At 41.8% G+C, this 27,683-nt stretch overlaps 2 protein-coding genes across 2 annotated transcripts in view; both read left to right on the top strand.

The window, feature by feature from the left end:
- GALR1 (galanin receptor 1) overlaps nt 1-27,683 on the top strand; it is a 354,796-nt gene that overhangs the window by 272,638 nt on the left and 54,475 nt on the right. The window lies entirely within an intron of this gene.
- LOC137518272 (putative nuclease HARBI1) lies at nt 20,889-23,722 on the top strand. The gene is made up of 2 exons (XM_068235911.1): nt 20,889-21,134; nt 22,919-23,722. The coding sequence occupies exons 1-2, from the start codon at nt 20,889-20,891 to the stop codon at nt 23,720-23,722; spliced, it is 1,050 nt and encodes a 349-aa protein (XP_068092012.1).

The following is a 27,683-nucleotide window of genomic DNA, read 5'->3' as shown; positions in this document are numbered from 1 at the left end:
CTGGATTTGAATAACTCCAGGAAAGGGGCTGTCTTTACTGTGTGTGGTAGGGAGTTCCAAAGGGTAGGGGCAGCATGACAGAAAGATCTGGCTCCAAAGGTTTTGAGGTGCACTCTGGGAGTGAACAAGTTTATAGAACCTGCTGATCTGAGGTTGAGAGAGGTGTGGTACAGTTTCAGCAAGTCCTGTATCCAGGGCCCAAATTGTGCAGGGATTTTGAATGTCAACAGTCCAATTCTGAAGGGTATTCCCTATTTTACAGGTAGCCAATGCAGTGAACAAAGAATCGGTGTAATGTGACAGTAGCAAAGCTGGTTTGTTAGCAATCTGGCAGCAGTGTACTGTAGTAATTGCAGGCGGTACAGGACCTTGTTTTAGGAGGCCTGCATCGAGGGCATTGCAGTAGTCCAGCCGTGATTTGATGAAGGCGTGAACTATGGTTGGAAGATCCTCTAGGGGAATGAGAAGTTGAATTTTTGCAGCAGAGATTTGATTTCTGAAGCTCAATTCCTCATCAATTAACACACCAAGCCAGCGCACAAGGTTGGGGCTGTTCATTTCTGAATTCCCAATCCTGATTGGTGTTGAATTTAGGCCACCAACAAGTAAGAAAATAATCAGAAAAATTTTGACAGTACCTTTTTTGTACCTACTTTTTGCTACTTTTTCAATTTCAGAGTGCTTATTTTTTTTTCTGAAACAGATGATTAAAATTATCTCCCAGGAAAAAAGTTAGGAGATAAAGTTAATTGGATTGGGCCCACTGCCATAATGGATTTATTTCTTGCAGTGCTTTCCCTGTAATGGCCTGTCTTGAGTTTGCCAATGAGCATCTAAAGTTCTTTTTTTTTCATTAAATGTTTTATTAAACTTTTTCAACAATAAGCCATCACATATGAACTGTGAAATAGGGTACACACAAGTACGCCCTCAACTGGGCTTGGATATTGATAAAAATTCCCCAATAGAAATGTAGTTCCCGCTCCCACCCCTCTCCACCCTGCTCACTCTTCCCTGTACTATCATATCTTGATGCAATTTGCCAGTGAGTATTGCTTATGACTCGGGTTCCACAGGATGTTTAATTTCCAGTCACTTAGGGTACCTTTAAGTCACATACCAGGAGGTTTATTTAAATTGGTCCATAAAACATTGGAGATCTGTTGTTGAATGTTGACATAAAATGTATCAATCTATTTTTTGTTGCTAAATAAAAAACAAAAACAAAACAAAATCACTATCCATTTCCTGTACACACTTCACATCATTTGGGATTGCAGTAAAAGGTATGCATGCAGTTCACAAGGTTCAAAAGTACTGCAGGCTGCCTCAGTGACCCTCTTCAATTCTTGTAAATCACACTGCCTAAAGCTGTTAAAGATGATTGATGGCCATCATCAGCAGTGAGAAGATGATACAGAGGGATGTGCACTGCTATATGCATACATGGAAAAAGGGGGCCCAGAAATTTGGGAGTCTGCAATAGCCATGCATATCATTAAATTTACTGATATTTTATGATTTGCAGTGCAAATTCCAATAGTAAAATATTGTAAATGATACCAATATTTAACTACAGCTACACAGTAACCTACCTCTACCAATGCCTAACCCTATCTACCCTCTGTTGATGCCTAACCTTAACTAGCCCCCTCCACTACCTAACCCTAATTGACCTCTCCCCATTCACTCCTAACCTTAAGGCACCCCCACTGATTCCTAACCTTACCTCAAAACCCACCTCATGACACCTAACGTAAACCACCCTGCTGCAAACCTCGCCCCCCCCCCCCCCGCAAAATATAGGGAACCATGAACATTTTGACATCACTACAGGCTACCATACTAATATCAGCTACTATGGTAGTGCGTGCCATTTGCACCCACAGCTTCCATAGTGGGCAGCCCCAGCAACCGCTATTTCAGTGGGTGCCTCAAGCATCCAACTTTCCCATAGTAATTGTGACAATCCAGCCCCGCGATCCCGTCTACAAGACGTTAAAAGACCGGTTGCTGGATCGTCAGAAGTAGAAGGTTAATGCGACAGAGCATGCAAATCCCGTCTAATCTGCTCCTGTTAGCATTAGCAGTACGGTGAGCAGACTGACAATAAAGATTGGTCGCCACGCTGTTAGCAATATGTAATGTGACAATCACTCACCAATCCCGTACTACTAGGCCACTGTTTGCCATGCAGGTCTCATGTACTAGAGACTTCTGGAAGCAGATTCACTGTGTGCATAGTAAACAGTTAAGATTGGTTGGAGGTGCCCATACATGTACAATCACAATTGTATGTTCAATTGCTAAACTAAAAATATAGATTTTCGCTGGAAATCGGGTAATTTCACTGCCACCACTCTGTCGTATTCAGGGAGGAAAGAGACTCCCGCTAACTACTAAAGGAAGAAAGCGGTTATTTACAACCTAGCTAGAAAATCAACAATTTATAAGAAAATAATAAAACAATGCAGTAGTATGACTCTCCAGAGGGCAGATTCTTTGTAGCAACAATCAGAAGACCGGAACAGGCACAAGACTGAACAATAAAATTGTTAGTTTTATTCTACAACTACATACACACGGCATACTTTAGCCAACAGATGAATATACCTGTCCGGCAGAACACATTAGTTTGATAGAAAGAGAGTAGAGATGAAAGAGAAACAGAATGTCTTAATGTAACACCGAACGTGGACACCGCCATAGCGGAGAGCGGTGCTTCGCCCGCCTTCGCATCACAGCAGGTGGGGGTCCCCATCCCGCAGGCATGCAGGACGCCTCGCATGGGTCTCTCAGCCGCACATGAGCTTGGGGCAACGCGTGCGCGCGCCCGGCGGCAGGACCTTTATCTGTTGATGAGACGGGTCTGCTGATCCTGCGATCAGCTGACCCCAGCCAGCCCATCACATGCTGACTTCGGTTCCAGCCCCCTGGGCGGGCTGGTCGAGCAGGCCTTCTGCATTTAAGCATGCAGATGTCATTTGCTCACTGTCTGCTGTTGCGAATACCTCGTGTTAGCGCTCAGATCTTTGATAGCTATAATTATAACTTGTTACTATTGTTGATTTATTGTGTATGACCCTCTGCACGAATTTCTGACTCTGATTTCTGCCTCCTGATTCTGTACTTAGTTACCGGTTGCCGATTTTCTGCCTACCGCTGATCTACTATCAGTAAGATACTGATTACTTTTGTTAGAGATATATCTGTATTAGTGGTGATACTGCAGATCACCACATAATCAGATATTTGTGCTCTCACTGACACTTTGTTACACTTAAAATACAGTTCAAATACCGTTATTGGTAGTCCATGCGGAAATCGCAAGTATTCGGCGGAAAGTCCAAGATGGCGATTGCCATGCCTTTGTGAGAAATGATCCAAAGGATTTCTGCCAGTGTCCAGCTGGTTGTCTGATGTTATTAGACAAAGATTTCAGATGAAGGACTTTGGACCCTTGTGTCATTGAAGTTTTAATCCTCACTGTAGATGGGAGGGGTCATGACCCGTACAAGTCCAGCCTTGTGCAATTTGAATAAGGCAGTGTTAGACGGGGGAGAGATTTTGGCCCAATTACTGTTTTGCCTGCTTTCTCCGTGCCCATGGGTCACATCAAGAACCAGAATGCATATTCATACTCAGCATAATTGTATGAATCTTCTGATACTAAACATGAGGAGTCTGGGTGACTCATAGCACTGTTCTTACTTTTACCCTTTCCAGCACTCATACTGAAAGATTCAGATGGTTGAAAATCTCTCAGGACCAGTGTCACGTGAAGTCCAACACACTCTGCAAATTTGAAGGACCTGGTATCTTTGTAACACCAGAAATATTACAAATACAGAAGTCTATGGATTATCATAGATATTTAAGGTTTACAGCAGGTCAGTTATAGTTGAAGAACTCAGCTGGAAGTCTTTGAAGCTCAGACAGCAGAGCTAAGTGTCAGATTCCCTGCTGAGATCGGGGCCGAGCAGTCCCCGCTCTCTCCTCTAAATTGGTTCTGTCAAGCCCATATCTGACTTCATCTGATGGATGAGCCATATGCTTTCCAGGGACGCTTGGGAACAGATTCCACACTTAAAGGGGAACTGTAGAGAGAAGTATATGGGGGCTGCCATGTTTATTTCCTTTTAAGCAATACCAGTTGCCTGGCAGCTCTGCTGATCCTCTGCCTCTAATACTATTAGCCATAGACCCTGAACAAGCATGCAAACTTTAAAGTCAGATCTGACAAGACTAGCTGCATGCTTGTTTCTGGTGTTATTCAGATACTACTGCAGAGAAATAGACCAGCAGGGCTGCCAGGCAACTGGTATTGATTAAAAGGAAATAAATATGGCAGCCTCTGTATACCTCTTACTTCAGTGAGAGAGACTATGTAATTAGAAAAACTGCCAGTGTTTGCTAGCAGAGCCAGGGAATAGGGGGAAAAAAAGTTGATTTAAAAAAATGTCACTTTTACTTGCAATGAAATTTGCATTTGTGACCTAAATGGCGCACTCATGGTTTTCTCAGGAACCGCATGAGGGTCACAGTAGTCAATATTAGTATGTGTACCTGTGGCATCACCCAAACTTATTTTGGTATTTCCGGCACCCAACTTGCTTCCTTACTATACTTCACAAGCAGTGTAAATGATCCTTATTGGGATCCATAGGCTTATTTTCTCATACTAATTTTTCTTCTGCATGAATGTTTCTTTGGAGTAAGCTCTAGCTACAAAAACGTTTTGAGGTTTTAGAATATGCATAAATATATATTGTAAAACAGTTAAAATTTTTTAGAAACTTCTGAATTATTTGCAAATTAGTTAATTCCCTTATTGAGTCATTTTTGTTACTCAATAAGTAATAAATATATGACCATCCTGGGCAATGAATTTATTAGAATATTTATTAAATACAAGTTTTATCTTTCTCATTTGAAAAGTCACACGTCAATGATTAAAAAAAAATTTACGTATGAAAAGTGCATCTGAGGTTTTGAAGCAGTCTGCCAAGATCTGCATAATAAAACCTCTATAACTTTTATAGTAATGTGAAATGTGAATGTAATGTGAATTTCCATGCCAGATAAAGAACACACTGTCACCATATATGGCATTTGACATTTTTATCTAAATTATATCATTTCCCAGAATATTTCCTTAAGTATAAACACAAATTACAAAGTGTGAAGTCTGATAATAACAAGGGTGAATTATTTGAATGACTTTTGAATTAGGACCAAGTAATGTGTCGAGACGTGAACGTGATCTATATTAAAGTACAAATGTATTATGCTACAAAGGAAAGTAAAAAGGTAACATTGATAGGAACCAAACAGCTTAAAGTTCATACATTTCCATCATTATAAAGATTCATGGAAAAAAATAACCTGAAAGCTAAAATAAGTACTGTATTTTTTGGACTATAAGACTCACGTTTTCTCCACAACAAGTTGGTGAAAAAAGTCATTGCGTCTTATAGTACAAATGCAGGGAGTTCCTGACTTGTGAATTCCTGCTAATATGCAGTGTTGGGGACTTCCTGTACTGTGCCCATGCAGAGGAGGACATGGGAGGACAAATGGAGGCCACAGTGGGACACAAAGGGGCATATAGGAGGACACAAGGGAGACACAAACAAGCATAAAGGAGGACACAAGGAGGACAGAGATGGACACATGGGGGACACAAGGGGGCAGAGGAGGACACAGGGAGACACAAGTACAAGGGGGGGGGGGCATAATCCACAAGATTCCCTTCACCATGGATGCACCAGGTTTAATATATATATATATATATATATATATATATATATATATATATATATATATATATATATATATAAATTTTTTCCCCTGGTTTTGTCCTCGAAACCTAGGTGCGTCTTATGGTCAGGAGCATCTTTTAGTCTGAATAATTGTGTAGTTTTTCCAAATTACAGATTATGTTAGAAGGTTTGTAGTTGTAGGCAGAATTTTTTTTTTTCCTGAACAAATAATATGAAGTTCTGAGAACTGGTTTTTAGTGAAAATATGGAGAAAGATAGCTGTCCATTCTTTGTGGGTTTGGAGACAGCTCTGTTTTAGCAAAGTCATGAACATGAGATTCTGCAAGAAATGTAAGCTTTGGATTCAGCAAACATATATGTTATATGTTGATTGTTTGGGAGCAGTAGTTATATGCAGTCCCATTTTTAGGTTTGAGTGGGGCAGGTCTCCATCTGAACAATCTAATATAAGCCTGTGAGCCTGTGGGGTACACTACATCCCTGCAGCATACAGATGGATACTGTCCCAATGCAGCTACCTCAGATCACATACATTAATGCAACACGCTGGCAGTCTTTCCCAATATAATATATGGATATTCTACCGTACTTGGAATCTCCCCTTAATAATAATCTTGTAAAACTCCAATGATGAAATACATATATAGAAAAGAAAAGAAGGAAGGACTCCTTTTAATGGTAGAATCCGTGTAAGTATTCCTTTAATAGACTCCAATAAAAATAATGTAAATACACTCACATCTGTGAGTCTTAAACCCCTTAGAACCCACTGGTATATAGCGCTTCCCACACTCGTGGTACTACTTCCAGTCTCAGTCAGATCTCCAAATGATTGTGTCCGCTCTTAACCCGACCGGTTAAGGCGATTGCTGTCATCAGCTCTGTTTTAGCAAAGTCATAAACATGAGATTCTCCTAGAAATGTAAGCTTTGGATTCAGAAAACTTATATTTTAATTGTTTGGCGGCAGGAGGTATAGGCAGTTCCATTTTTATGTTTGGTGTGGGCAGGTCACCACCTTGGCGCAGCAGTGGGATGGTGCAGTGGCAGGGTGGAACATGAGCACATGCAAAATGTGCAGGGAGCAGTAACTCACCTCTCCAGTATCCATGTACTGCCTGTCTTCTTCCTCCTTCTGTTCATCACATTGGTCACAGTGCCTCTTGTGATGCCATTACGCTTATGTCATCACAGGTAGACAGTGTTACCAATGTGATGGCCAAAAGGAGGAAGAAATCAGGCAGCGCATGAATTCTGAAGAGGTAAGTTACATCTGCTTGGGGAAGGGGGTAGGCCTCTCCCCTACCTATGTTGAAGCAGAGGAGGGGGCTCTCTTGGCCATCCATGCCAAAAGAGGGGACTCTCTGGCTACCTATACAGTGGGGAAATCTATAAAGGACATGGGGTAGGGGAAAAAAACACAAAAAGAGCGCACTCAGAAGACTGATGATAAAAGAGAGACCAGCCGGTTGTAGACAGATATCACCTGATATGGTGGCTGATATTCCCTTATGGGTATTATCAGCTTGCAGGCTTTTGTCCCTCTCAGACCAGGGACCTGGTCAGAAGCAGGCTCTTAGTCCAAAGGGATCCTGTGGCTGTAAGCAGGATATCAGGAGCAGCTGTCTGGTTTGTAGCCATTGGTGTCCCAGCACTGGCTGTAACACCAGAGCTGCAGGCACCTGTGGGCTGTATGAGACTCAATCTCTGAACAGGGAGAGTCTCCTTCCTGAAAAGTTAGCAATCCACACACTGCTCTGTTCAGATGCACCACAGCGGTGGCTGGGTGGTGAACATTAGCACTGAAGTGGCTGAAAGAAAGCACAGGAGACCTGTGCTGGAAGTAATTGATTCTTTAATTAATGTAACAAATTCAACTAGTTTCAAGAGACTAGTTTTTAGTGCACTCTTTTTGTGTTCTTCCCCTACCCCATGTCCTTTATAGATTTCTCTGCTACACACCCAAGTCCTACTCAGACAAGCCCTATGGGTACTAGAATGTCTGGTAGACATACATTTTAAGAACATAAATCTGTACTTGGTGGGTATACGAGGTTATGACAATTACCCAGTGGGAGCCTGTGCGATAATGGGTAGCTTGGTTTACCAGCCCCAGGGGGTCTTTGCTAATCTCAGATTTTAGGCTGCATGCGGAAAGCATGCAACCTTTATAGGTGTTAAAAGGATGTTATAAACTGTATTGTGTTTTAGCACTAGCCTTTTAATTTATATCCATCTAATGATTCATCTGCCTTATGGGTGTTAGTATGCATTGTCACTCCGTACTGCAGACATATAATCCCCCTGCTCAATAGACTTAGGCATGTCAGTCTTTGATTGATAGATACGATCGCTGGTTTTCCTAACAGGTTGCGCTGTATGTGGGACTCTCAACTAGCCTCCTTAATAGACTATATAGGGCTACAGGGGTTTTTGTAGTGAATTTAAATATGGATGAAGGACGGCACCATCGCCATGACTACCCTATACAGACACTGGGCACTGGTGTTCTATTGGTGCAGCCGTAGTCTTAGTGTATACGTCATGGGTGCTATGGGAAAAGATAGCATAGACGGCATGACCAAGCCCCCCCCCCTCTCCACACAGCAGTGCGTTCCTGATTGGACTATACAGGGAACAGACCTATACTGCACCCCGCACTTCCTACACACACCTGTGTGAATCTCATTAGGAAGAACCAGCACGAGCAATACTAATGAGCGTCCACCCACTACATCCCGGGGGCGGAGTAAGGTAATCTCTGTCTCCATTTAAACCCACGCCAGATGCGGCTTCCCCTATCTCTGACAGCGGCTATGATTATGGGGGACATGCTGCACTAGGGTGGTGGGACTATGTATATATGTATATTATGTATACTGTAAATATGTATAGCACTTACTAAAGAAGCCATTTGGTGAAATATGACTAGGTGATAGCACAGCACTGTATATAGTTACAGCACCGTGTATGTCCCTCTGGTTTACCACATGGTTTGGGAGGATTTGATCTAGCTCACTGTGAAAGGTACTTGTACTGACACTCTGTGCCACACAGTGAATTGCACTCCTCTGTAACCGTGTTTGTGGGGTCTGCTTGATTCATCCCAGGGCTAGCTACACCTCACCCCTGGAAGTAACTGGAGGGCAGTGAGGGGGATTAGCAAAGACCCCCTGGGGCTGGTAAACCAAGCTACCCATTATCGGCACAAGCTCCCACTGGGTAATTGTCGTAACCACGTATACCCACCAAATACACATTTATGTTCTTAAATTTATGTCCACCAGACATTCTAGTACCCATAGGGCTTGTCCGAGTAGGAATTGAGTGTGTAGTTATTATTTCCTGGTACTCCATATTACTCGGGTAGTGTATGCTATAGATTTCTCTGCCACTGCAAGTGGACCACACAGAGCAGCACTGACTTCCATCACCCAACACATCCTCTACATATCGAAGACTAATTTTATCCAGCTCGCTCCCCCTGTTATCATTTCAGCACGGGGGTTATTTAAGTTTACCTATCTGTCTATACAGTGGAGAGGCTCTCTGGCTACCTGAATAGAGTAGAGGGGACTTTCTGGCTAACAGTACAGAAGGACGGGAGGCTCTCTGACTACCTATATGATGGTGGGCCTCTCTGGCAACAAATACTGTGGGAAGGTAAGAGTATTCTCTAACTACCTATACTGGGAGGGGAGCTCTCTGGCTACTTATACAGAGGGGCGGGGCTACCTATATTGAGGGGAGGCTCTCAGGTTATCTATTTGAGGTGTGGCTATCTGGCTACCTATATGAGGGTGGTGGGGGGCTCTCTGGCTACCTATACTGGTGTGGGGGGCCCTCTGGATACCTATACTGAGGGGAGCCCTCTGGCTAACTATACTGAAGGGGGGGCTCTGGCTATCTATACCAGAAGAGGCTGTCTGGATTCCTATATGGGTGAAGGAGAGGGGGGCTACCTATACTGGTGGGAACAAGTCAAATAAATAATCTTTTAAAAAGTCCTTGTAGTTTTTGAGAACATCAATTTTAAAAATGCAAAAAAATGGTTTTTAAACTGAGAAAAAAAATAAAAAAAATATTTTCTCAAAAACTACATGGACTTACAAGAACTTTTTAAAAAATTATTTTTTTTTACTTGTTCCCACTCTTCTGCCTAACATGTATAGCAATTTTGGTGACAATAGCTTGTATGGGGGCTTTGCGAATTTCGCTAAATCGAAATTAGCAGATTATAATCATGACTATAGTGCAGAAAATGAATTTTAAAGAAGATGACAAAGTAACTTCTAGTGGAAAACTGAGGAGAAAAAGTTAATTGAATAAGGCCCCTGGCCCATATGCAATTGCATTTCTCTCCTGAGTTATCTCATAGGAGATAATTTTCATTTTACAATTGAAAACCCAAAGTTGGTGAAAAAGTACTATCAAAATTATTTTGAATATTTTCTTGCTTGCTGGTAGTTTAATCATTTCTGCTGAAGCTCACGTCCGGGCGACTGCTCTGCTGCAGTGCCGCGCTTCGGCGGACGCGCCTCTGTGCCCCCGTGGTGTCCTCCGGTAGCCCTGGGATTAGTGAACGGGAACATGGTTCCCGATCACCGATCCATGTCCCCAGCAGAAAAACCAAAGTGCTCTTACAAGAGGCTTCAGTCTTTCTGCACGTAAAAATTTTGCATCCCCCTTGTGCTTCCGCTTAGCGCAGACAGGCCGGGCCCCCGGGCGACACTGGCGAGTGTCGGGGCTTCTCCTTCCCTATACGTCACGAATGACGTCACACGCCGGCCGCCGCGCGTCATGACGGCGGCCGGCGTGACAGCACGGCGCATGCGCGATTAAACCGCGCATGCGCCGTGCTGTCACGCCGGCCGCCATTATGACGCGTGGCGTCCAGCGTGTGACGTCATTCGTGACGTATAAGGAAGGAGAAGCCCCGACACTCGCCAGTGTCGCCCGGGGGCCCGGCCTGTCCGCGCTATGCGGACAGCCGCCGGGAGAAGAGCCAGGAGGCCGGCGTGGGACGTCCTGACCAGGGCTGGGATGGAGAAAGCCCCGGGTAAGTTCAAATTTTATTTTTAATCAGAGCTCGGAGTCCCTTTAAAATGCCTTCCTCAGTCAATCTACCCCTTACTCAACTTTTCCAAAAGGTCAATATGTTAATTTAAATATACATGTTCTATGACTATTGGGGATCCTAATAACTTTTATTTCATTGCTCAACTTGCCTATTCATTAGCACTTATAGACCCATCCGATACTAGCTGTGTTGTTCAGTAAGTCTACCAGATCTAAAATAACAGTAGTATGTTTACTGGCAGTTTATGACTATGCCAATTTTATATTTGGTAGTGTACTTAAAAAATATTTATACTATGACCATAGTAACATATAATAGCAAGATATTCATTTGCTGTACATTTTCCCAACTCTATAAATCAAGTGGCAATGAGTGGACAGACAGATCATGTGGTAAGTTTAAACAAGGTTATAAATACCAGCAATGTGTCAAGGGAATGACAGTAGTTTAAACAGTAACTCAAATATTTTTTAAAGTTTGGAACGTAAGTATTATGTGCCAGCATTTTTGATCCTCTCTAAATATAGGCAAGCTGTAAGCTAGCATAAGTGCGGCAGATATGTAATTTCAACAATAAACACAGCTTCGTTCCCAGACTTTGGATTGTTGTGGTCACACTTGAAGTGTCATGAGTTACTTCTGTTTGCTATGCTGTTAGAATAACATAAACATATTATAGGAAAGCGTAATTAAAGTAGCAATGTCTGATTAGTCAGTAGATCAGAAATGTCTTGTTATTTAAAGTCTTTACAGTGTTCCTGAACTCAGGAACACTTTTGCAAACAATAGCTATGGGTAATTTCCCCTCGCACAGAAATGTTCACATGCACATTTAGTTTAATTCAAGTTCTGAGAAGTTAATAACTACTTCAAACATTTTACTTTTGAAAAGGTTAAGAGCAGATATTGACTGTTCAGAATCCGAGAATGAGTGCAAGTAATTTTCAGTATTTGCAGAACGCAAAATAATACCCCCATGAAACAGAGAAAACACATTGTACAGCTCTAGTTTAGCTTAAGTGATAAGATGTTCAAACACCTTCAAAAAACACATGGACAGCATTAGCCCAGATAGTGTAGTATGTAATAACTGCTAGTGTGGAGCAATATGATGAGATGTCATGTCTTCATAAATGTTGGTTTCCACCCTAATGGACCCCATCGTGACAAAGGTAAGCTTTTAAAATCCGACAGAACCCAAAGGTTTTTGGACTAGTCCATCTCCTCATAGTGGATTCTCAGGGGTTTCTTTGTTTTCAAAAGCATTTCCTGAATGGCAGTTGCCAGGTCTAACTGCCAACATAGAAAGATACCAGCCAGCCTCCCTACTCATGTGCACACTATTTTGACAGACTTAGCAATTGCCATTCAGGTAATGCTTTTGAAAACAAAAAAAACCCCGAGAATCCCTCATTTGGAGATGGGCTAATCCAAAACCTGTCCTGTCAAATGTTAACAGATTTAACTTTTTTTTGCTGTAGTGATCTTTTAAAGAGGAACTTTACCCAAAAAGTAGTGAGGGGAAAATAGATCAATACATTGCAAAGTGAGAAGTTAAAAAATAGAAGAGATAAAAAAAAGATTGATAATCACCATGTAATTTGTTAATGTTGATGGATCAACAATGAGCCAGCATGTCATCATCTTTACTACTGGCACACATGAACAAAACAGACAGCACCAACTGCCATTATCTATAACCACACCCACTACCAATGCGATAAGTACAAAAGTTGTTTTTATTATAGATATACATTTGCATAGAGGCAGAAACTGGTTGCTTGGCAGTTAATAAGAACCGTTATTTCTCAGAATGCAACAAGGTTCACAAAAAGGAAACTGTCATGACCATGGTCATGACATCATATTGTGGGAGGGGTTTCACCACAATATCAACAACACAGAACCCACAATGATCTATTCAAGAAAAGGCAAGATTTATCATGGGAAAGGGGGTATGAGCTACTGTTTGGGATGAAGTTTGATCCTTGGTTAAAGTTCCTCTTTAACCTCCCTGGCGGTAACCCCGTGTGTGACACGGGGTAAGCCGCCGGAGGGTGCCGCTCAGGCCCTGCTGGGCCGATTTTCATAATTTTTTTTTTGCTGGACGCAGCTAGCACTTTGCTAGCTGCGCCAGCACTCTGATCGCCGCCGGCCCCCGCCCGATCGCCGCTATTTGCTGCGGCGCGCGGCCCCCCCCCCCCCCAGACCCCAGCGCTGCCTGGCCAATCAGTGCCAGGCAGCGCCGAGGGGTGGCCCGGGACTCCCAATGACGTCCCGACGTCAGTGACGTCGGTGACGTCATCCCGCCCCGTCGCCATGGCGACGGGGGAAGCCCTCCAGGAAATCCCGTTCTATGAACGGGATTTCCTGATCGGAGATCGCCGAAGGCGATCGAAGCGGGCGGGGGGATGCCGCTCAGCAGCGGCTATCATGTAGCGAGCCCTCGGCTCGCTACATGATTAAAAAAAAAATTTTTTTTAAAAAAACTGCTGCGCTCCCTCCTGGCGGTATTTTTCATACCGCCAAGGAGGTTAAGCAAACATCGATATGGCGTGTGAAGAAAATGAATCTCCACTTGAGTTTCCCAAACTGCTGCGGGTGTAATCGCTCTCTTGAAGACAAAAATAAACAGTCATCAACTGTCATGCAGGATACTGATGATCATCCTACTAGGGAGGGTATTGAGTACAATATTGGGAAAGAGAAAGAGGCTGATAAAATATGATTAACCATTTCACTCCAAGGGGTTTTTACCCTAACAAACCACAGCAATTTTCGCCTGTCAGCGCTCCTCCCTTCTATTCGCCAATAACTTTGTTACTACTTATCACAACAAAATGATCTATACCTTGTTTTTTTGGGCACCAATTAGGCTTTCATTGGGTTGTACATTTTGCTGAGGATTATTTGATTCCAAATGCATTTTAATTGGAATAATACCCCCCCAAAAAATGTCTCAGTTTTCAGCCAATATAGTTTAAAGGGAACCAGAGACGAAGCCTGGGTAAAAAATGAGAAAAGATGTTATACATACCTGGGGCTTCCTCCAGCCCCATAAGCCTGGATCACTCCCACACCGCCATCCTCCACTGCCTCTATCACCGGTACCGGGTCCCGTCACTTCCACCGGACGTGACCAGTTGTACGCATGCGCAGGGGCTCCCTCCGGCTTTGCATGCATGCGCCTGCGCAGTGCAGAGGGAGCGCACTGCGCTTGCATCGACTGAAATGATGGGACCCGGTACTGGCGGACAGAGGCAGCGGTGGATGGCGGCGTGGGAGCGATCCAGGCTTATGGAGCTGGAGGAAGCCCCAGGTATGTATAAATAGGATATTTCTTCATCTCTGGTTCTCTTTAAAAATAAAACATGCTACCATAATTATGACCCACGTATTGTATTTGCACATTTGTCCATGTTATTACGTCATTTAAATGATGTCCCTATCACAATGTATGGTGACAATATATTACTTGAAAATATAGGTGTAATTTTTCAGGTTTTTTTGTGTCTAGTCCATAATTACAAGTCCTTATGTAGTAAAATAACAGGAATATACCCTCATAAAATGCATATTAAAAAAGCTGAGTCCCTAAGGCAACTATTTTTTTTAAATTGGTTTAATTTTTTTTACAAGAGTTGGGGTAGGGGGGGGGGTGGCTTCTGGAAGTGGAAGAGATTAATTCTATTATTGTTTAATTTTAAATGTAAGTTGTGTAGGTGTAGGTGTAGGTGTGTGTGTGTGTGTGTGTGTGTGTGTGTGTGTGTGTGTGTGTGTGTGTGTGTGTGTGTGTGTGTGTGTGTGTGTGTGTGTGTGTGTGTGTGTGTGTGTGTGTGTGTGTGTGTGTGTGTGTGTGTGTGTGTGTGTGTGTGTGTGTGTGTGTGTGTGTGTGTGTTTACTTTTTGGCCTCTGGACGGCACTGCAAACACTATCCTGTTTAACAAGAAGTGTTCACTTTTTCTTTTTCTTTTTTTTTACATTTGATTAGCGTTATACTACTTTCTGTGTTATGAATTGACATGGACCCTGATCAGATTTGCAATTGGGTACAGGAATGATCGTTTCCCTATCCCAGTCATGAATCTCCATGTCCCCAATGCATTCAAATGTCCTGGAGCCATTAAGAGGCTCCAACAGAATGTTTTAATGTGTTGGGTCATCGGTAAGTGGTTAAAAAACATAAAAATTACAGGTGGTGTACCTGCATACTGTAGGTAACAGCAACACTGGATATAAGCAAAGTGTTTCGTGGGAAATTGTTGTACTCACTTTTTTAGACTAATATATAGTGCTAGCTGTAAGTGTTTCACCTAGCTATGGGTGCCTCTAATTCTTTTTATAGATTTTAATCATACTTTTAACACTTGGGCAGCTCTTTCTCCTGTCCCTTAATAAACTCTAGTTAAGGTTTTCTTTAAGCTATTACTGATCATACATTTAGGTGCTTTTCACCCCATACTTTACTTTAAAATAAATTACTTTTTTAGCCAAAAATTTTAACATCAAAACAATGGCATGAGAAATATAGCAGCACCTATTAAATGGTGTAAGTCTAACGTGAGAGCTACAAGTAATTCAATGTTTTTTGTTTTTTTTTTTGCTCATAAGGAGACTGACAGATTTGCAATGAGAGATACAAAGAAAGCAGGAGGAAAAGTTGAGCTGTTGGTTTTGTTATTGTTGAATGAAATAAGGAAAATGACTGGTCTTCTTTGCACCCAGTTTACAACATTGGGGCACATATGCAATTAACATTTCCTCCCAGGAGAATTTTCCATCTTCTCTTTACAATAATTCTTCAGCACGTTGCAATAGAAAAAGTACCAAAAAGTAGTTAGACAAGTATTATTTTGAGTATCTTTTTGCTTGCTGGTGGTTTAAAGAGAATCTGTACTCTAAAATTCTAATTCTAAATAATTCTAAATAAATTCTAAATAACTATAACTTTTCAGAATTTTTCAATTGTAAAAGTACCCAAAAAATAGTTGAAAAAGTATTGTCAAAATAATTTTGAGTTTTTCTTGCTTGCTGAAGGTTTAAAGGGCATTTCATTATGTGAAAATATTGCTTAGGAGAAAACTCAGGAGAAAAAAAATAACTGCATATAGGCCAAAGTGTTTTTTTTTTTTCACTTATAAACCTTACTGAATCCCTTGCATGCATTTCACGACTTCATGTGGCCCCAATATCCCTGGCACTGGTCATCCACCTGGATTAAGAGGATATAACCCTATATGTTAAGGCACAGAAAGCATTTTTTAGTGTGCCACTAAAAGAATGCTGGGAAATTAACATGACTTTTGGAAAACGTACTAGTTGTGCAGGCTAGGTATACTCGTATATGCAAAAAAAAAATACCCAGAAAAATGGGCGCCGGAGATAGTTGCTAGTAGAATATTGGAAAAATTACTGATATCCTACTATTACTGATGTTTTATTATTTCCTAGCCTGATCCCATTCTCAATAGAGAAACATTAACCGACCCCCCAACTGATGTCAAACCCTAACTGACCCCCCAACCAATAATCAAACTACCAACTGATGCCTAAGCCTAACTGACCCCCAACAATGCCTAACTGTATGCGTTCTCCCCACTGCAATCTCTGCACATTTGCCACTTTTTGTATTTTATCGGGCATGGGGAAGTTTGGGCCCATATAAGCATACATATAACAGGTTATTAGGGCCCTGGAAGCACCTGATAAATTAGCAGATGCTGGGTAGTGTTGGGCGAACAGTGTTCGCCACTGTTCGGGTTCTGCAGAACATCACCCTGTTCGGGTGATGTTCGAGTTCGGCTGAACACCTGATGGTGTTCGGCCAAACTGTTCGGCCGTATGGCCGAACTAAGAGCGCATGGCCGAACGTTACCCGAACGTTCGGCTAGCGCTGTGATTGGCCGAATGGGTCACGTGGTTCGGACCCGAACGCGCTCTGATTGGCCGAACGGGTCACGTGGTTCAGGTAAACAAATACCCGATCCACGTCATTTCTCCGTCATTTGTCTGTGGGTTTAGCTTTGGGTAGGCAGGCAGGGTAGTTCTCTCTCCAGCCAGGCCAGCCAGGGTCCCCCGGTCATTGTGTCGCTGCTGGGAATAGTAGTACACCGCTCACCCACACTATATAGCACTGTGTTTACTGCCACTCTGTGTGTCTGCTGGGAACAGTAGTACACCGCTCACCCTGTATAGCATTGTGCTCTGTGTCGCTGCTGGGAATAGTAGTACACCGCTCACCCACACTATATAGCATTGTGTTTACTGCCACTCTGTGTCACTGCTGGGAACAGTAGTACACCGCCCACCCTGTATAGCATTGTGCTCTGTGTCGCTGCTGGGAACAGTAGTACACCGCTCACCCACACTATATAGCATTGTGTTTACTGCCACTCTGTGTGTCTGCTGGGAACAGTAGTACACCGCTCACCCTGTATAGCATTGTGCTTTGTGTCGCTGCTGGGAACAGTAGTACACCGCTCACCCACACTATATAGCATTGTGTTTACTGCCACTCTGTGTGTCTGCTGGGAACAGTAGTACGCCGCTCAGCCACACTATATAGAATTGTGTTTACTGCCACTCTGTGTGTCTGCTGGGAACAGTAGTACACCGCTCACCCTGTATAGCATTTTGCTTTGTGTCGCTGCTGGGAACAGTAGTACACCGCTCACCCACACTATATAGCATTGTGTTTACTGCCACTCTGTGTCTCTGCTGGGACAGTAGTACACCGCTCACCCACACTATATAGCATTGTGTTTACTGCCACTCTGTGTGTCTGCTGGGCTATCCGCATGCTTCTTGTCCTCAGGCAAGGCCTGGGTTGTTGTGTCTCAAAGCGTGGCCTTCTCCTCCTGCGCCTCCTCCTGTTCCATCATGTGTGCTGCTGCTGGGTTAGCGTTGCCGGTCCCTGTTTATGAAACCTCTTAGCTTTATTACATTTATGACTGCATGGCGGCAAAATGCATGCTATCCGCACGCTTCTTGTCCTCATGCAAGGCCTGGGTTGTTGTGTCTGAAAGCGTGGCCTTCTCCTCCTGCGCCTCCTCCTGTTCCAGCACGTGTGCTGCTGCTGGGTTAGCGTTGTCGGTCCCTGTTTATGGAACCTCTTATCTTTATTACATTTATGACTGCATGGCGGCAAAATGCATGCTATCCGCACGCTTCTTGTCCTCATGCAAGGCCTGGGTTGTTGTGTCTCAAAGCGTGGCCTTCTCCTCCTGCGCCTCCTCCTGTTCCATCACGTGTGCTGCTGCTGGGTTAGCGTTGCCGGTCCCTGTTTATGGAACCTCTTATCTTTATTACATTTATGACTGCATGGCGGCAAAATGCATGCTATCCGCACGCTTCTTGTCCTCATGCAAGGCCTGGGTTGTTGTGTCTCAAAGCGTGGCCTTCTCCTCCTGCACCTCCTCCTGTTCCATCACGTGTGCTGCTGCTGGGTTAGCGTTGCCGGTCCCTGTTTATGGAACCTCCTACTGGGAGCACATCTGGCTATTTATTACATTTATGACTGCATGGCGGCAAAATGCATGCTATCCGCACGCTTCTTGTCCTCATGCAAGTCCTGGGTTGTTGTGTCTCAAAGCGTGGCCTTCTCCTCCTGCGCCTCCTCCTGTTCCATCACGTGTGCTGCTGCTGGGTTAGCGTTGCCGGTCCCTGTTTATGGAACCTCTTATCTTTATTACATTTATGACTGCATGGCGGCAAAATGCATGCTATCCGCACGCTTCTTGTCCTCATGCAAGTCCTGGGTTGTTGTGTCTCAAAGCGTGGCCTTCTCCTCCTGCGCCTCCTCCTGTTCCATCACGTGTGCTGCTGCTGGGTTAGCGTTGCCGGTCCCTGTTTATGGAACCTCTTATCTTTATTACATTTATGACTGCATGGCGGCAAAATGCATGCTATCCGCACGCTTCTTGTCCTTATGCAAGGCCTGGGTTGTTGTGCCTCAAAGCGTGGCCTTCTCCTCCTGCGCCTCCTCCTGTTCCATCACGTGTGCTGCTGCTGGGTTAGCGTTGCCGGTCCCTGTTTATGGAACCTCTTATCTTTATTACATTTATGACTGCATGGCGGCAAAATGCATGCTATCCGCATGCTTCTTGTCCTCATGCAAGGCCTGGGTTGTTGTGTCTCAAAGCGTGGCCTTCCCCTCCTGCGCCTCCTCCTGTTCCATCACGTGTGCTGCTGCTGGGTTAGCGTTGCCGGTCCCTGTTTATGGAACCTCTTATCTTTATTACATTTATGACTGCATGGCGGCAAAATGCATGCTATCCGCACGCTTCTTGTCCTCATGCAAGGCCTGGGTTGTTGTGTCTCAAAGCGTGGCCTTCTCCTCCTGCGCCGCCCTCCTCCTGTTCCATCACGTGTGCTGCTGCTGGGTTAGCGTTACCGGTCCCTTTTCCTGGAACCTCTCATCTGTATTACATTTATGACTGCATGCCGACAAAAAGCATGTTACCTGTGCAAAGAAAACAGACATTTCCCGCATTTAAAAGACAGTTTTCCCTTTGAAATTTGTGCTGCTGCTGGGTTAGCGTTGCCGGTCCCTGTTTATGGAACCTCTTATCTTTATTACATTTATGACTGCATGGCGGCAAAATGCATGCTATCCGCACGCTTCTTGTCCTCATGCAAGGCCTGGGTTGTTGTGTCTCAAAGCGTGGCCTTCTCCTCCTGCGCCGCCCTCCTCCTGTTCCATCACGTGTGCTGCTGCTGGGTTAGCGTTACCGGTCCCTTTTCCTGGAACCTCTCATCTGTATTACATTTATGACTGCATGCCGACAAAAAGCATGTTACCTGTGCAAAGAAAACAGACATTTCCGGCATTTAAAAGACAGTTTTCCCTTTGAAATTTTAAAATCGATTTTCTCAAAAACTATAAGCTCTTTTTGCTAATTTTTTTTCCTCTTGTACCCACTCCCAAGGTGCACATACCGTGTAAATTTGGGGTATGTAGCATGTAAGGAGGCTTTACAAAGCACGAAAGTTCGGGTCCCCATTGACTTCCATTATGTTCGGAGTTCGGCGCGAACACCCGAACATCGCGGCCATGTTTGGCGAACGTTCGCGAACCCGAACATCCAGGTGTTCGCCCAACACTAATGCTGGGGCCACCCGTTATACAAACTGTAGCTATAAATGGTGAACCTTTTATGAACATGGGCATCTATGGATATTTGAGAACAGTTAAACTGCTTAAAGGGTAAGTGTCATTGTACCTAAGTGTTTTTTAAAAGTGTCATAAAATGGGGTTTTGATCAATAATGCAATATGTCTTGCAAATTCTATTTTACTCCATTTTTACGTTATTGGTATGTCAACCCCAGTATGTATAGTATAAGCTGCTACAGGACTAATGATTAATTATTGATAAAATGGAAATAATGGCTATGAAAAGCTTATTTTAAAACGGGTGAAGCTACATACACACATGAGATAAAAGTTGGTTGAAAGCAAGTCGGACGACGATCGTTTGGCAATGACGAGCGATCGTGGCCGACCGATGTGTATACACACATAAACGATCTCAAAAAGATGAAAATAATTAAGAAGGCGGAAGTGACGTAAACGAACGCAATTAGTTAAGCGACCGATCTTTGTACACACAAGTGCAATATTTAACGATCAATCAAACGTTCATTTAAGCAGGAAATTACGTCAATGGGTGTTTTTTGGGAAGTGACGTATGAAGAACGTTCGGTAGAAAAGAGGAAGTTGCGTGTAAACTATGTCTGCCAGTCGTTTCATATAAACACGTTCGTGTTGCGTTCATTCCAGATTTTTCGTGCAAACTTGGTAATAACGATGAGGAAGGTGTTGAGCCGCAAAAGGAAGGTAGCCTGTGCATTGTTAATAATATATATGTGGAGAAAAAGACACTTCAAAGGTAAATCTGATGAAGTCCCTTCCAAGCGTCGTATGTGGTGCAAGACATGGCTCCAGCAGCGTGACACCATATCAGATGAAAACTTGTTACGTGAACTGCGTGTTTCTGCTCCAGAAGATTTTCGCAATTATTTACGTATGCCTGATGCCACATTTCAATATCTGTTGAGGCTACTAACACCAATGATTGCTAAACAAGACACATGGATGAGGAAGGCCATAACCCCTGAGCAAAGATTAATAGCAACTTTGCGTTTCTTGGCCACTGGTAGAGCATTCCAAGACTTAAAATTCAGTACTGGCATCTCACCTCAAGCTCTTGGATATATAATACCAGACACTTGCAAAGCAATTATCAGTTGCCTAAAGAATGAATATATGAAGGTATGTATATTGTACAACAAATATATAGAATGTATTTACTCGTGTATATATATATATATATATATATATATATATATATATATATATATATATATATATATATATATATATATATACACTGTGAATAATTGTTATAATTTTCACATCTCAACGGGCTCATCTGACGCTATGTAAACATAACAACTCATCCTAGTATCAATAATAAATATCAATGAGCAATGTTTTACCCCTACAACTAATATGAGTGCATAGCTACACAGTGTATTATAAGAAGGTTACTACCCACATAATACATAATATGTATATTTATTTTTCTTCAATATTATTGATTTTTATGTAATGTTCTTTTTGGGCTTCCATACATAACCCTTTACATTTGTTCAAATACCAGTTGAATGTTGAAGTAGTTAAAAGATGTAAATATGTAGAAATGTGTGTAGTAAGTAATAATGCTACATGCATGATCTGCCTAATGTTTTTTCTGGGTATATGTAGGTCCAGGGCGAGGCCAGAGATTATGCATCCTCAGTGCGCAGTGTAGGAGGTGCAAAATACTCAGTCATCTAGCATTCCCCTACTGTGTAGTAAACATAGCTTGAATCCATGCCAGTGACAGCAACGCATATAACTCCACATTAAGGTGTAGTGTGGTTTTGTGACCTTGCATAACAATTATAGTAATAGCAATCACTGTGTGACAGGTGTGGTGATAGTGATGGAGGTGGTCACTTTGGTGTGTAAAGCTTGGGTGCAGGAGTACATGTGTGCGGGTGTGTGTATATGTTTCTTTACATATAAGACATTCATGTCCCCCAGATTTTGCCCCATTATTCTGTCGAATAACCAGGATGTTTGCTATAATATACATGATTATTTGTTCCACACTATAACCATGCAACACCTGTTGTTCCTAAATGTGTGATGTTGCTAAAAACATATATACACACCCGCACAAAATTTCACCAACACCCAAGGTTTAGACACCAAAGTAATATCTGTTGCTGATGATTATTTATAGAAAATAGTCAATTACATCTGCAAGCAAACAATCTTTATTGTATTTTTAACGTATAATGTTGTACAAATATATTACACTTCATATATTTGATTACATTACATTTTACATTATGTGACATATACTTTATAATTGTGTGTAATGGTTATTATCTTGTGTACTGTCATTGTCAACATTGTATGCGTAGTGTTGGTCATAATATTGATATTGACTGCGTGGTTGTGTACTTATCAGTGGTAGTGTTTGTGCTTGTGGGTGTGCTTGTGGGTGTTGTTGTGGGTGTAGTTGTGTGTGTTGGTGTGTTTGTGTGTGTAGTTGAGTGTATGGGAGTTGTTGTGGTGCTGCCAGTGTTGTTATGGGTTGTGAATGCATCATGTTTGTTACACAATAGGATGGCATATTAGTATTTAATTGTTGCATTTTTGCTTTGTGTAAGATATCAGTCATATACACCTCTGCAGCATGCCTTTGTTCTGGTTCCAGTAGTTTCATTTTCTTTCCAACTCCTATAGCAAATACATCTATGTCATCCTCTGTCTCTTTTAACATTCCCATGGCTTGATGCACAGCTTCGTCCAGATTTTTCTCTATGTCATTGGCCTGTTTTTTCTTGGCCCTCTTTTCTTTTCTTTGCTGGTTTGTGGAAATGTCACACATAGATGAAGTGGATTCATGTGTCAACATTTCTGATGTGTCTGATGTTTCCTTGAAAAAATAAAAAAAAATGTTATTGAGATAATTTTGTTATTTATTTCTTTACACACTACAGTTTCCAAGAACACAGGAGGAATGGCTTGACATCGCAGAGGATTTTGAACAACTGTGGCATTTTCCCAATTGTGGAGGAGCATTAGATGGGAAACATATCAGAATCACCCCACCCAGAGGAAGTGGATCTTTTTATTTTAATTACAAGGGCTTCCACAGCATAGTGTTAATGGCATTGGTTAATGCCCATTATGAATTCATTATGGTCGACATAGGCAGTAATGGTCGTGTATCAGATGGTGGCGTTCTGGAGCAAACGGTTTTTTTAAATAAATTAAAGCAGAAGAGGCTTAATCTTCCGCATAATGGACAGACCAAGAAAGGTTATAATTTTGTGTTTGTTGCTGATGAAGCATTTGCTCTGCAGGAGCATGTTATTAAGCCATTTCCACAGCGTGATTTAAATATGTCAAAAAAAAAATATAATTATAGACTCTCAAGGGCACGCAGGATTGTTGAAAATGCTTTTGGCATTTTGGCTAACAGGTTCCGAGTATTACATACTGCAATTAACCTACGGATCGACAAAATCGACCTTGTTGTTTATGCTTGCTGCATGTTGCATAATTTTCTACGCCGTAGACATGGACTACATTACATGCCTACAAACAGTGTGGATCATGAGGACTTGCAGCTAGGAACCATTATTCCTGGGGAATGGCGCACACAACAAGCGCCTCTAACAGAACTTGAACCATCTGCTCCAAGAAATGCTTCATTTTCTGCCAAAGACAATAGGGAGCAATATATGCATTACTTTAATGGTGAAGGTGCAGTTCCTTGGCAAAATAGAATGGTTCGTTAATGTTTGTTTATTTTTGATTTTGAACACAATTTAAGTTACACATATTTTTGTGGATTATCTTGATTGAGTGTAATAAATAAAAACATTATCTTCTTACGTTTTCAGGTGTGTGACTGATGTCTTCATGTTGTGTGTCATATTCATCATCCAATGGTAACATCATGTTTGTGTTTACACTGCTTGTGCTTGCATCATGAGTGTCATCTTCAGTTAAATTGGTAATACTTGGTCTGGCCTCCTCCTGATCAATGGTAAACATTAATAGATTGTAGTACCATAACCTGGGCTTATAAACTTCAGATGCTGCACATCCAGATTTTTTGGAAGATTTCACTTTATTATATTCTTTCTTAAAGACAGTACGTAAATTAGCTATTTTTCCTTTCACATAATCTATGGTTGCATGTGGATGCACTTTACAGCACAACTGTCTGAGGCTTTCGTAGGCTCTGTTCTTCATGTTTTGAAATTTATATTCTGGTGCTTTTATTTTCCATAAACATGGGTAAGATCTGTATTTATCAATGAATTCTCTAAGGAAATCCGGATTTAAGAAATCATCATTTGACATTTTCTTTATTATTGTAACCTGGAAATAAAAACAATAAAATATCAGGTAGTTTCTAATTATTGTGTCGAAACATTAGCCATACACATCAGAGAAAATAGCTAATAAAAGTGCAAAAGGTAACAACCACAAATGTAACACTTTAGACTATTAATATTGTTGGTATAGGTGGAGAACAAACCTACAAGTTGCTACATGCATTTAGGTGATATTAAACGAACGTAATAAACGTTCGTTACTCTCAATATTAAAAACCATTTAAAGTCTATTATATAGGTGCCATCATTAACTGAAGGCAATGCATAACGTTCCTTCGAATAGGCACAGATATTTATAAATAGCCCACATTTAATACACAGCAACCTAATTTTATGTTGCATTTATTGACACAACTATAATGATTGTGTTTGTAATTTGCCCAACGTTAGTTAACAAGCATAAGACACATCACCATTTACACAAAAATAAAAGCGCACACATTGGAAGCAGACGTGTAGACAACAAGATGTGAATACTAATGTCAATATACTCACCTACCAATGCAGAAAGATGAAGCGACTCAATAAAGAACGTCCGTTCTGCGATGTAAGTCCGTTCTGTGAACAAAAAACATACGTTCAGCGAACGAAGTTATACTATAGCAACACGCCTACTGCCCCACAATTCCTTGCGATCACTTCCTGTTACATCACTTCTGCTACAAATGTACACGATGCCGCGCAGACGGACATATTGCAGAGCCACAGCTATGAGCAGGGAGGAAATGATGGAGATGGTCAGAATTATGGACAAGTATGACTATGACTGTCGCATTAGAGTATACTCACGACCAAACGAACGGAAAAGCGACATCTTGGACCATATTGTGCACAATCTGGAGACTATTTATGGAGCGACAAGGGAGAAGGATCAACTTAGAAAAAGATGGTCTGACCTGAAGCATAAAGAGCAATCACTACTGCAGCGTTTACGTCGAAAGATCATAAAAATAAGTAAGTTTTAACATTATTTTATTTTCCAGCTATTTTGGTATACATTATGTGTAGCTATGGTAATTTATATATTTGATACACTTAGACTAACAATATATTTGCCACATTTCACTATCACTTGAGTGTAAGACTTAATTATCTGTTTGGCTGCAGTAGTGACTTAATCACACACCTACAACTAGCAATCCAAAATAACATTTAACATCCAGTGTGAGCACCTGTGTGAACAACATCTAGTGTGTTCATGGAGTCTGGCAAAAACTAGTTGGCACACAGGCTCACCAGTAGTCGCAGTCAGCTGATATTACTGTACAAGTAACTATACATATCCATGACATTACATGTTCACTTTCAACCATTATTCAATATTTTTTTACACATGCACCTATGTAAAACATGGGACTATGTACATATTACTGTAGTATACATGTATGTTTACATATGATAAATGTACAGGAATATGGGGATTTCGGTATCCAGTATTGGAAATGTGTGCTCTATAATATTTATGTGTATATATGCATAATAATTATATGTCTTTTACGCTCACACAGAAAAAAAAGAACAAAGGACACAAACTCAAGAAAGGGAAGAAGAAGAAGGAGAGGAACAAGGTGACCCACATACTTACACAGATGTTTCTGCCCATGTGGATGACCAGACACAACCTCCAGAGCAGGAACAGGAGGAGGACCATATTGAAGAAGAGGAACACAGGACTCAGGAAGAGGATGTGGAGCTGACAGCACAACAAGGTAAGGTGTATAATGTTTCACACAAATTTTCATACAAACATATACACAAGTAATAGTTATACCATGTACTGTTGAACCTTATTACAGAATTGATAAATGTAGAAGAACAGGAAGAAACTCGTGATGAGGATACACACATGTTAGGTGAGTTGATCCCTTCATACCAAAAGAGGAATAATTATGTGATTTGAGTCTAATATGTTCAGCAAATATGAATAACACACATAAACAGAGACTGCCACTTTTTAATAACTTTTTGTTTCCAACAGTAATAACAGAACTACACGTCATCTACATCAGTAGATGATACCCACGTTTACATGATAACTCTATTCCATACATTTCAAACTCAAGCCCGGGGCCAAAATATGGCCCTCAGAGCCATGACATTTGGCCCCCAAGTGGTTTCCCAACTTTTCATTATGTTTGGCCCACTCCAGACCACCAGTGAATCTATATTGGAGGGCAAGCCCTAGATCACCAGGGAAGCCTAACATGGGTGAGGGAGGGAGGGGGAAAGCATTAAAGGGAACCTACACTGAGAGGGATTTGGATGCCAGTCCTGCTGATCTCTTTGGCTGCAGTAGTGGCTGAATCACACACCTGAAACAAACATGCAGCTAATGCAGTCTGACTTCAGTCAGAGCACCTGATCTGCATGCTTGTTCAGGGGCTGTGGCTAAAAGTATTAGAGACACAGGATCAGCAGGAGAGTCAGGCAACTGGTATTATTTTTAAAGGGTAAATCCATATCCTTCTCAGTTTAGGTTCCCTTTAAACACTAAGGAGCTGTATAGGGGAGAGTGGGGGACACCCTAGGTAACTGTATAGGGGAGGGAGGACCACTGGACAATAGGGAACTGTATAAGGGTTGGAGAGGGCCATTAGAGACCAAGGAACTTTATAAGGAAGGGCAGTTGGCCTGTGACTTGGTCCCAGTGTTCAAGCTTAGGCAACTTTGATTTTGAGTTTGGCAACTCTGCTGTCTTCCTTTTCACACACTGGACATCATAGGCTGCAGAATGTGCAATATTGTGGTGCCCACACTGCTGCAGTAAAATGCGAGGGCCATGGTGGTTGCAGTTTGCTGTATATGAAACATATAGCATTGTTCTATATGCTACCTGACAACATTCAAAAAGGTTTTTTAAATATGTGTGGAAATGCTAAAGATACAACATGAAGATTTTGAAATCTACACATTTTACAACATTTATACATATGCATAGTCGATCTGTAACATGCAGTATTACATGTATGTAGTTTACATGATTACATTAAACACGTGTTTTGCTTACAGATATGGTTGCAGATGTGGACAACACTACAGCTGTGCACATGGCTCAAGAAAATCTGAATGAGCAAACATGTGGGCTTTTTAGTAAGATTTTATATTGATTGTACACAAATGATAAAGTCCAGAAGGATAGTCACATCATTCAAGATGCTACGTATATGCAATAATGTACATTCCTTATCTATGACACAGACAGACAGTAGACATGATATGGCCCTTATTACACACTTAGAAAACAAAGTCAAACATAAACCACAATACTTTTTTTGGACTCATAAGAATGTTTACATTTAGGTGCACCACAACTACAGTCTACATATTATATGAATGTAATAAACGACAAATTGAA

This window comes from Hyperolius riggenbachi, chromosome 5, assembly GCF_040937935.1.
Source record: "Hyperolius riggenbachi isolate aHypRig1 chromosome 5, aHypRig1.pri, whole genome shotgun sequence".
Classification (NCBI taxonomy): Eukaryota; Metazoa; Chordata; class Amphibia; order Anura; family Hyperoliidae; genus Hyperolius; species Hyperolius riggenbachi.
This window is presented reverse-complemented; position numbering and strand designations above follow the sequence as displayed.